This window comes from Phoenix dactylifera, chromosome 5 (assembly GCF_009389715.1).
Source record: "Phoenix dactylifera cultivar Barhee BC4 chromosome 5, palm_55x_up_171113_PBpolish2nd_filt_p, whole genome shotgun sequence".
Taxonomy (NCBI): domain Eukaryota; kingdom Viridiplantae; phylum Streptophyta; class Magnoliopsida; order Arecales; family Arecaceae; genus Phoenix; species Phoenix dactylifera.
Window position 1 is genome coordinate 999,131 of NC_052396.1, and position 12,069 is coordinate 1,011,199.

The 12,069-nt window shown below is 40.1% G+C and overlaps 2 protein-coding genes across 3 annotated transcripts; one reads left to right on the forward strand and one right to left on the reverse strand.

Annotated features, from left to right (window-relative positions):
- Positions 1-3,591: 3,591 nt before the first annotated feature.
- On the forward strand, positions 3,592-9,378 carry LOC120110794 (NADH dehydrogenase [ubiquinone] 1 beta subcomplex subunit 10-B-like). 2 transcript variants are annotated; one of them, XM_039126394.1, is made up of 3 exons: positions 3,592-3,922; positions 4,078-4,120; positions 9,096-9,378. In XM_039126394.1, the coding sequence occupies exons 1-2, from the start codon at positions 3,637-3,639 to the stop codon at positions 4,098-4,100; spliced, it is 309 nt and encodes a 102-aa protein (XP_038982322.1). In that variant the 5' UTR covers positions 3,592-3,636; the 3' UTR covers positions 4,101-4,120; positions 9,096-9,378. The 2 variants fall into 2 exon arrangements, with proteins under 2 accessions (XP_038982322.1, XP_038982323.1); XM_039126395.1 differs by lacking the exon at positions 9,096-9,378 and adding an exon at positions 4,563-5,137.
- LOC120110793 (mitogen-activated protein kinase kinase 10-like) lies at positions 9,221-11,494 on the reverse strand. The gene has a single exon (XM_039126393.1). It carries the CDS (start codon positions 11,492-11,494, stop codon positions 10,511-10,513), a length of 984 nt encoding a protein of 327 aa, XP_038982321.1. The 3' UTR covers positions 9,221-10,510.
- Between the last annotated feature and the right edge of the window lie 575 nt (positions 11,495-12,069).

A 12,069-nucleotide genomic window follows, 5' to 3' on the forward strand; every position in this document is an offset into this window, starting at 1 on the left:
TACTATGCTAAAGGAAATTTTGTCATATAAAAGTACTTTCTCAGTTTGTTTACCAAACACAAAACAAAGTACCACAGCACTTTACGAATGTAGTTACCAAACAGCTTTTTATAACAGCTCTACTTCAGACAGCTCTACTTCCAACAGCTCTACTTCCAACAGCTCTACTGCCAACAGCTCCCCCAAACAGGGCTTTAAGCTACGGGCACGTCGCAATCAGAAATACTGCAATTAAATGCCAAATTTCCAAATGAATTGATTGCATAGAATTGCAATTTGAACTCTAAAAAATCTAAATCTTTATAATCAGGATGATAAATAAAATTAATCATATTTCCAATTGCAAGATTTGTTGTATTTAGAAGAAGCCTTCAGAGTCACCACTCTCCAATGAAATTTAACATTACATAATTATGACATATTAAATGTATATTATTTATTTTACCAAATATATATAACAATGGAGACTTACTATAATAATATATAATTAATATATTATCAAATAAATTTTATAGTATTATATTACTATGATTATTATAAAATAATCTAATCATTGTTTAGTAATATTGTTATTTTTATTAAGATTATAAAAATAATATGCTAATTACTATGTTATAATAAAAATATGTTATTATAATAATTATTGTTATAGTATTATAGTAATCAGTTAATATATCATCTAATAGATTGACTATTATTCTCAGACATAATATACTTATTTAACTATTATTATTACATCATAATGATTCTTAGTATAATATATAAATAATATTCTAACTAATAATTTTTATAGTAGTAGTATTATAATAACGATAATCTATATAATATAATATAATAATATCATATTATTAAGTATCCTGTCTCTTTTAGGCGGAACCAAGGGCAAGAGGAAGAAGTTTGGCATGGTTCGATGGCCATAGAGGGAGAAGTGCTGCTGCTGCACAACATATGACGACTACTGAGGGAGTGTTGTGCATTCTAGGCCGTGTACGTGCTTCGTGAGTCGAATAGAGCTGCTAATTGGGTTGTCTTTTTTGCTGCCCATCATTTAGAGAAGTTCTTCTGGATTGGGCATGCTTCTGTTCCTCCACCACTGTATAGCCTACTTTATAGTGATGCAGCTGGCTGTGCTCATGTGAGAATAATGTGAATAGCTGATGTACCAAAAAAAAAAGAACTGTCACTTGCTTTTGAATCAGTTATGATCTATGATCATGAAACTATATGCAATAGCTATGAGAATGCTTGCATCCTTACTGTTAACAGAGAATAATCAAGCAACTACAAAGGCCCATAATCACTTTTCGATCAGGGCTAGCCACCGCCCAGAACCCAAGTCAGAAGAAGGATCATGCAAGGCAGGGGACGTGAAGCAAGCCCAATCGCATCCAGCAGTGGAAGCAGGGTGAAATTCTCCAACCTAGGAGGAGCTAATGCAGGCCATAGATGTTCAACCCTATGGTTTGGCAATTCTAGCTCCAATTATATTAGGTTGTATATTCTAGAACTTCCAAGATGCAAAATGAAAAGTTTGATAACGTGAGCCAAACTCTGATCCAACGGTAATAAGTTCATTGTTTCACCATCGAATTGGTAATGGTCACAAGTTCTGTTGCTGGAAACTGGACCCGAAGATGACCGTGGACCGAAGATGAGGAGCTCCGGCAGGAGATACGGCAGTGGACAGCTTTTTTCGGAGGACCTGCAAGAAGCCGGTAGCCGGAAGTTCCGGCGCCGACCCTCCGATGTTTAAGTCAGAGGGTTTTTTTTTGTGTGTGGAACAAGCAGAGAGATTACGTAAAAGAAAAGATCCCCCTTCAGAAGGAAAAAGTCCTCCTTTTTATAAGAGGGGTGTATGGATTACTTGTAACGTGACTGTGCGAATTAATGAGTTACCGTAGTGATTAGACGTGATCGTGCGAATTAATGAGTTATCGTAGACGACCCAAGATTTTGAATTGGCTAGCGGTCCGTTGAGATCGTGCGCATTTAATCGTTGCCAGTCGTTGAGGCGAAGATCGCGGGATTGAACTCCGGATGAGGAGAAGGGGGACTTGATTTTCGGTGGAGTGGAGGGGTCTGCTTCTTCCTTTAACTGGGTCTTCTTTGGGCTTGAAGTCGATCGGGCTCAACTTAATCGAGACCAAGGATGTAAGCTCTGAGGCCGGGCGCGTTGAGGTGGGGCGCCTTGGAGTCGGGCGCCTTGAGGGTTGCCGTTGTCGTGCTCGCCATTAAGTGCCGACGATATATCCACGTGTTTTGAGCAATCCAGTTTTCCCCCAACAAGTTCATCATGAGATTCAGGAGGATTCGAATCCCACCAATATTATTTTGATGGTGCCACTACTACTATCATAAGCCAATGGCCTTCACAAGGAACTTTCTAGAAGGCTAACTTGCATGGTAGCTAAACCCAAAATGGATTTCATCACCAATCTAGAAGGCTAACCCATGAAGGGAAATATGATTTTTTTTTTTTGTCATTCTAATCGTTTATTTTTTGTGTCCACATGATGCATATGCAGGAGACCATCAAAACTAGTAATTTTTGATTTTTAGGTATTTTCAATAATATAGGTCATGATGAATAATATATATCTTCGATTTGGATATTCTATTAAATTAATTTTGGAGTTAAGAGGAGCACATGCTCTTTTATCTGAAAAGAAACAAAATCTATTTTTTAATAGTTCCACTTTCAAAAAAGATGGTAAACAATAAAAATCTTAGCAATGCATTTATCGATTTGAATAAAAGTAGCATATAACCCGCTTGATATGCAAGATATATTTTTTCCCCTCATTTTTCCAACTATTTTTAAAATATAATTTAGGAGTATAATAAATTATAATAAGTAGAAAGCTCTTCAATAATTAAATTTTCATTACATATTAATACCAGCCCTAAACGATGGAAAAGGTATGGTTTGTTCTTATTTATTTAATAATTTTTGAAATGCAACACAACAGTGTAACCGATTATAATAAATAGAAATTTAAATAACTAAATTCTGATTGCATATTAAGTAATAAATTTTAATATTAGTAGAGTATAAACTCATGTTATCAATAGCGGTGACTATATAATGAATGGAGAACTCTTCATAAGCTAAATCTATGTGTAAAAATTTCTATTATCAATAGCGACATCCATATCATGATCGAAAAAGTTTACAAATCGAGCAATATTAAATTATGAACTTTAATAATGGCCAAGCAAAAACTTCTGTTATTACTACCTGTATTCATAGGCAAACGAAGAACTCTATGTAAGAGCTTTTGTATGGAAACTTTAATCATTAATACTGGTATCATATTGGCATGCAATCTACATGGTCCAATTTTTTTTTCTTTTTTTACTAATTATTTTTGAAATACATGGCAAGTGGAGAATTTTGCACAAATTTATCCATTGTACATATTAAGTAATGAATATCAATGATGAATTAGCGCTTTAATAATGGCATCTTTAATATTAATATATATGGATAGAAAATTATATGCTTGATGAAACTTTATTTTAGATATATATAAAATAGAGTGGCGTTATATAAAATGAACGATTGGGATAGACGGAGTGCCGATTTATCAAGGGAGAGAGAAGAGGAGAGAGAGAGAGAGAGGGGAGGAGGAGGAGATGGGGCGGAAGGCGAAGGTGGAGTTTGATGAGAGGCCGCCGGACGGCTTCGATCCGAGCAACCCGTACGGGGATCCGGTGGCGATGCTGGACTACAGGGAGCACCTGGTGAGGGAGAAGTGGATCCAAATCGAGACGGCCAAGATCATCCGCGAGCGCCTCCGCTGGTGCTACCGCATCGAGGGCGTCAACCACCTCCAGAAGTGCCGCCACCTCGTCCAGGAGTACCTCGACGCCACTCGCGGCGTCGGATGGGGCAAGGACGCCCGCCCACCCGAGCTCCATGGTGCCCCCTACTCCCTTTTTCCTTTCTTCTTCTCTTCTTCTTCTTCTTCTTCTTTTCCGATCCTTTCTTTTCTTTCCTTTCTTTCTCCTCATCAATTGAGTGATTCTATTTGTCGTTTTAACTATATTTTAATCTGAGCTTGGTGTGTTCTACAGGTCCCAAGAAGGAGTCTGATTAGTTCTGATTGTGGGCCTCGAGGTGAGCGACTGTGCTTCTCATGGATATTGATTCTATTTCTTCTTTCGTGGATTTTTTCTATTTGTTTCCTGTTTTTATGGTTTAACTGTAGATCTACTGGTTTTACTTCGACAAATTTGGTTTAGGGTTTTTTCCGCATTATAAAGACTGTATCTTGGGCGTCTAAATTTTATGTAGTCGATGCCTGAGGCATGTAGGATTTGTTTTTCTCGCGTTGGTTCATTAAAAATGAGTTCTTTCTTCCTAATCGTGGAAGCCTGTGAAAGCAAACCTCGACTCTGCTGCTATTAAGCAAACATTATTGACACCCTAAATCCCCGTCTCTTTCTTATATTTCTTCATATGAGGGTAATCGTGTGACAAATTCTTGAAGAGTGAATGATTTTTCTTTTTCTTTCTTTTTATATCAAACGCCCTTATTAGCTCCTGTCTGGACATACAAGGAGCCGTCAGGTTTCTTTTGCTTTTAAGTGGAATAATCTTGCATCGCTTGCCATCTTGTCCTATGACCCTGTTATCATCTTGCATAGTAAGCACTCTTGTATCATTATTATTCTTATCACTTAATTTATCTCTTGAGATCTCAACTTAATAGGCTTCTAATGTCAGTCAGACTATGATTTCTAATTTCTATCCTCTTCCGCCGACAACTCACTTATGAACTGTTATCTTGTCCTATGACCCTGTTATCATCTTGCATGGTAAGCACTCTTGTATCATTATTATTCTTATCACTTAATTTATCTCTTGAGATCTCAACTTAATAGGCTTCTAATGTCAGTCAGACTATGATTTCTAATTTCTATACTCTGCCGCCAACAACTCACTTATGAACTGTTTGTCAAGGCACAAGATAAGTCCAGTAAAATAAAATGGTGATGATGGCAATAGGTCTGTATGATTCATATAAACATAAATATCAGCAGTCCTCTTTAGCTCTGAACATGATCAGCTTCTAATGTGAGATTTACTCAGTCCTGTAGCATGAGCTGCTTACAACTTAAGTTTAACAGCACTTTATTCAGTAAAATCCTCACAAAAGATAATTTCCATCAAGCTGTACATGGTCAGTTAGTCAATAACAATTCCTGGTCCATACATGCTGTGTAAGCAGCCCAAGAGATCATGGTAAATGAACAACTGGTCATGGATATATTATTATGACTTGCCTTTTCTCTTTCCGTTGTAAAATGCTGCTCATATCTAGCAAAGCAGCAAAGTAGTTTATCACAAAGGAGACTTCTAATCTCATTAAATTAAATCATGGAGAATGGGTGTCATATATATTTAGGATTTTTGACATACTTAAACTTATCTCCCAATGAAGCATCACATCCTAGGCAGGGGCGGCCCAATACATTTGGGGGCCTAAGGCGAATCCAATAGATGAGGCCTTTTTTTTAATAATAAAATTTTAAATAAGTATAAAATATTTTTTAAAAATGATATAAAAATAGATAGTAATCAAGTATAATATTCCAATAAAGGTACACGAATTTAATAAGAATAGATAAGAAGTCTTTTCAATTTAATATAATTTTTGAATGAAAATATAGAAAAGTAATTAACCTAAGAAAAGAGCCATGAAACTGATTAAATAACTGAGATAATGCTTAATAATACTTGTATTCTGTCAAGTAAGAGTAGAATAGGAAAAGATCATCCTATGGCACTTCATGGTCAAGATAAAGAAATTATGGGAATTATGGTAAAGCAAGAGCAGAATTTGTCCAGGCCTTTTCTAGAAAAGAAAGTAGGGGCATTATGGAAAATTCACTCGATCTAATTAATAAAAATCCCATCCCACCATCTCCCTTTCAAAGTGAGTACCCTTACTTGGTGAGTACCGAAGCAGCTACTGCAGCATCACAGCACAGCAGCCATTCAACACACCCCCCCCCTCTTCCCTCCTTTTCTCTCTCTACCCTCCAAGAAGTCCATCTCCAATCCCCCTATCTTTCTTCCCGATGGCCCAGGTGGATCAAGAGTATTGTGAGGGAAGGAAAACCAAGACCAAAACCAAAAAAGAGAAGGGATGAAAGATAAGAGTGGCTTCAGGCGGGTATCAAGCCAACCAAATCCCTCTTCTCTCTCTCTCTCTCTCTCTCTCTCTCTCTCCCCCTCCACCCAAAACAAAACTACTGTCCCCAACTTCCCAAATTGCTCCTCTGCAGGCCAGAAAACTCTCCACCTCCCTTCCATCAAGGGGGAAGACTCGTAGCCAGCTCCTGTTTCTGTTTTAAAAGGGGCCTTTGCTTCCTTTTGATCACGGTGCCAAAAACTTCCCCCTCTCTCTCTCAATTTCTTTTCTCCCTTCACCTCCCGGGGCCTTCCATTGGCCCGGGGCCTTAGGCGACCGCCTCGATCGCCTAAGGCTCGGGCCGGCTCTGATCCTAGGATACCTCGATCCTTCAGTTTAACCTGAACTACCTGCACCATCATCTTAAACACCAATATCAGTATGACATTGACATGGCTCTTTGAGGGGAAATTCTTAGATATTGGAAGGTTCCAATACTTAGACATGAACAGGCTCCTGCCACATGAACCTGAGTCCGTATAACATAGGTCACATTCGTCATACATCAAATTTGTGCATCTAGCATGGGACTTTTTTTCGATGTGACCATGTTAATTGACCAATGGCTAAATATTATTTTACAATGGTTTAACCAATTAGTCTCTTACACCAATGTGCTTGCATTTGCTTTTACAAAAGTTTTGATATTGAGTAAATTCTCTTAATAATTTCCTTCATGAACACTAAATTCGTGACCACCTTTAGTGAACTGAAATTACCGGCTCTTTCAGACCTGTTTGCTCTTTTGCTGGTTCCACAGATACGATTTTCATTTGTTCTCTAAGATTATGTTCTTTGATTCACTCACCGTATGATAGTCACTTTTAATTGTTCTTCAAATATCAGAAGGGGGGAAACTATATTTTGTTATTGATTGTGAAATAAGTTAGAACTTCATCACATTGCCTCCTTTCAACCAATAAATTATAAAAGTGTTCTGCCATTCATACATTGAGAAATCACAGATATAAATATTTCATCTGCCCATGGAACAAATACGGTCGAGTACAATCGGAGGTAACTTTTGTGAAAATGTGGTGCACAAAGAATACGTTGAGGCATCATACATGCATCAGTGTTTAGTTAGCCAGTGACGTGTAGTTGTTTCTGGTAAGACAGGTTTTCTTATTGTTATGGGCCTCCACTTCAAATTGGCATCATTTTTCATATTCTTCCATGTCAACTGGAGGCCTCACGAAGTGCAGTACATGCAGATGATAGCAATGCTGATTGATGAAACACTGATTAGGTTAAATGATAGATTTGAACTATTTGGGAGAGCTTTGGTGCATTCTGATCTGGTTTAGTGCTGGATTTAAACTATTTGGAAAGCTTTAGTGGATATAATCAGGTCAAGTACTAGATTTGAACAATTTGGAATGGTTTGGTGGATAATGCCCTAAAATCAGTTAATGTTGTAGTCTGAAAGCATAAGTGTAAGAATAAAAGACTGCATTTGATGGTCTGTGACGATGACAAGTCCAGCAACAATTTAGGAATAGAAAAGACCGCTGTTATGGTGCTTGCTTGTTCTTCTGGTCATCTTCTTAATCAAAATGTGTGTGCGTTTTGTGTCTTGGAATGCTTGTAGAGTTGAAGATTATTTATACTTAAGAAAGAATAGTTTTTACAATTTATTGGGCAATCCATCCACATGCATCAATTTGGGTTCATGTCTTTCCCCACTTTCTTTTATGTGGAAGGCTAAACAGATTACATCTTACAAAAGATCCTGGAAGAACTCGACCTCACAACATTGATTTATTCAAATGCGGGTATAGTTAGCAGGTCTTAGCATTCTTTTGTTCAACATGGTTATGTCGTACATAAGGAAGAACCTGCTTGTTTGGTTTGTTATTTACCAAACATGAAGGTGATATGTTATCATTGTGCATCATCTTTTCCACATCTAATGCAGTCTATTCCTGGACTTCAATCTGATATGGAATTATGGGTTTGAGGTATATGAGATTCTCTGTGAGGATCACTTTTGCTTATGCTGGAGGTATTAGACAAACAAACGAGAATGATTGACAAGGATGTCTCCAATAGAATTGAAGCAAGATGGATGAAGTGAGAATGCACTGTTAAAGTGCTTTACCATCAAGACTTGACATATTACATGATTTTGATAAGACCAGCTTTATTTTATTGGGATTTGAATGTTTGAAGATGAGGAAGCCAGATAAGCATGAGCTCGCTAGAGAGCAAGATGTTGAGGAAGATGATAAACTTGGTGAAGGTTGGGAGCATCACCGATATGGATGAAGGTTATTATCTTTAGATTGCATACACATGTTTAACATAGGCTTCGAGGCCTTTTGAAAAGGGTGGTCTCGTTTATATGCTGGAAACTTAGGGAAAAGTGGGTGCCCAGTGAAAACTTGATGATAGCTGCAAAACAGCAAAAGTCATGGTCCATGTCAATGGACTTAGCTTTGGATGAGAATTTATGGTTGTAATCAATCCTGAATGAATGGGTTAGGCTTGTGTATGCATACACACCATGCGGACATCTGACCATGATTATAACAAACATTGTATCTGATAGCGGGACCAATAGCCAATGCATAGTACTTCTAGGTCCAAGTTCCTTGACTGTCGAAGTTGCCCCAGCCATTTAAATGGACTGTCTCTTTGATGTATCTGTCTGTTGCCAACGTATTTTAAGGCAATTTCTCATGATTGAGTTTTTATGCCTGCATCAGAACTGTTGATTCCACTGCAGTAATTGTTACATCTATTATCAGTTTTAATTGGAAAATATTCTAATGTAGTATTTACTGTTGAAATGGAAAGGGATATTACGCTACCACTTGCCTCAAAATTAAACACGAAGCAAGTTTGCGGTGGGACATAAATGAGAAGATAATTCTTGTGGGTTTGTGCTTGCAGGTGATGCAGTCTCAGGGTAAATTGAAAATGAGAGAGCTAAGCTTTCCATTGCCTACTCATCGTTAGCTGGTTTGCTTTTATTCAAATTATGCACCTGCAGTCCCTCTGCAGATGTCACTTCTTGATTTTTCAATAATGAATGTTATGGAGAATATAAAGTGTTCTCTTATGTACCTTTGTTCCCTGATGTTTAAAAAATCAGCTATTCACAGATGAAGGTTGCTTTATACCTGCAACTCCATGTATTCTGCTTGTATGTTTTAAGCTACCGGCCAGGTTCCTTTAATGCTTTGATCATGCCAGTCTCACTGTCGTAGGGGTGAGAGCAGCAATTGATTGACCTAATCGGATGAATCAGGAAAATGGCAACCCTTTGATGTTACTCCGGTATCCGTCACCTAAGTGTGTGGAAGTGGCACAGCTGATGCACAAAATGTCAGGTAGATCTAATAACAAGTGAATCCTGCACAAATAGAAACCTTGTCAATTCATGGATTTTGGTTCCTTCTTTATGGCCAAACAGTGGCACCTCTGTCTTTATCCATTTGGGTTCCATGAGAACATAGCCTGCTCGGTTACATGTCTGACTTGGAGCTGATGTCGTGTCGTAACCCATGAATGACCAAATCCAATTTTAATTGCACCAATCTCCTACCATTTTTCCCTCAAAAAATTTGCGCCAATGTCCTGCCACATTGGATGTGTAAATGAGAGGGTGAGGCAGTGGTTCTCCCCGGCATTAACTGGCTCCAGTTCGGTGCATACAGAAAGCCAGAATGCTATGAATCGGATCCACTAATTGAGTACGCGTACAATTATTAGCTCTTATCTTAGTCATTGGAATTTTTTCCCGAGAGCACTATTGTTTAACTGATCTTTGGAGTGGATTCAATTAAACAGGGGTCATCACCAGATTTTTCATATTACATATCTCCACAACATCTGCGTTCGCCTTCTCTCCATTAGATCTCTGATAACACCATGCATGTGTGACACGTTAGGAGAAATAGTGCATGCTTATATATTCTGAAAAGGATTTAGCAATTTTAGTATCTGAGATTACAACTGAATAGAAAGATTTGGATATCTAATTCTATCAAACATATAACAAACGGAAACATGGATCCATATATTAACTATCTGATCACAAAATAGCTGTAACTGATAGGATATCCAGAAAAAAACACATACTGGCTCATGACCTGTTATGCAAAACATAATCCTAGTTGGAAATCTATTTGCCTTCATTGGCCTAGGCAAAAATTGTTACGACTAATGGAAAAATAAACATTCTGCATGTTTATCTATCAGCCATATCAATTGCTGTCACACTTGCATTGTGGAAAAAGAATTAGAATACTAATGTCCAGCCCAGTAGAAAAGCCCAAGCAGCCCAAAGGTTCCTACCACCTTCACTATGTATGGAAAGTATCCTCAACTAGGCCTTCTGTGGAACAGCACTTGGCGACAAAAGGGTGGCTTAGGAGCTCCCCCACCGTCCCTCTCTTCCTCCAGTCCTTCTCCAAGCACCTTCCCAAAAAGCTCCGGAACTCCGGCGAGGCAGCATCCGGCACCGCCGGTGGGCCACCAAAGCAAACGACGCACATCAAGGTGGCCCAATCTGGTCGCTCCCCTGCGTCCACCAGCGGAAACCTGCCTACAAAGCACTCCAACAGCACAACCCCAAGGGCCCATATATCACCGGCGAACCCTCCGCTGTCGCCGAACCCCTCCGAGTCGAACCGTTCTGGGCTCATATATGCGCATGTGCCTGCGCAGGCATCATCGCCACCACCGGATGAAGGCCCCATTGCTGCTGCCACCACCCGGCTCGCCCCGAAGTCGGCAATCTTCACCTCGCCATGGCTGCCGATTAAAAGGTTTGAGGGCTTGATGTCACGGTGCACGACACCCATCCCGTGGAGGTAGCGCAGGCCCTCCAGCACCCGCCCTGCCACCCCGGCGATGAGCCCCTCCGGCAGCCTCCGGCGAGCTCGGAGAACGTCGTGGAGGGAGCCGCCGGCCATGTACTCCATGACAAGGCAGAGACGGTCCTCACCGCCTCCCTCGAGCACGCCGTGGCAGCGGACGACTAAGGGAGAGTCGACGCGCGTCAGGATGTCGGCCTCCCGGGCTGCTTGGCGCCGGGCGTCGGCGGCGTTGGGGCCGAAGCGAAGGACCTTGAGAGCGAAGAGGGAGTTCGTGCGGAGGTGGCGGACCTTGTAGACGGTTCCGCTGCTGCCATGGCCGACGACCGAGAGCTTCTCGAGGTCCGAGAGGCGGTCTACGGTCCCTGGGGAGTCAGAGAAGTGGTAGGGAAATTCCGGCACCGCCACCGGTGGGGGTGGCAAGGGAAGTCTCAGTGCTTGTTGGTGCCTCCTCTCTCTCACCATTGTCATCTCTCTCTCGCCTCCCTTCCCGTTTGGGTGCATGGCGTGCAGAAATATATAGCTAAAAGCGAGTAGAAAGCGCACGTGCGGAGGGGGAGGAGTGTTTGGTTGGCGACACGTGTGAGGGAGATCCGAGGTTGGTGGGACGGGCGAGCGCTTGGTGGTGACGTAAGCGGAGATCTTGGCTGAGGTCTTTCTTGTCGTTATCTTTGTTACCCACACGACAACGTGGGTGTCGCAGGATTAGAAGTCCGTTAGCAACATCGCCCATCCAATCAACTAGTGCCACGTATCAGTTCTGAAAGTTTTGAAGGTCCCACTTAAAATCCTAAATGATTCATTAAATGGTTTCAGAATACAAGTGTTTTAATTAAAAAAAAAAACATATGCGTACCATTCTGCTACAGTTTGTACAGTGTTGGATGAACAAAATAATGATTGCATGGAATTCCAGCCTACTAACAAAACAACACAAATATCAGAAAGTGACACACATTCTTCCCCAGAACCTAGTATAAATGCATTAGGCTTCTCCGGATAAAACCCTCGAAATTTATTAACATTGAGTTTTTGTGAAGAAAAAG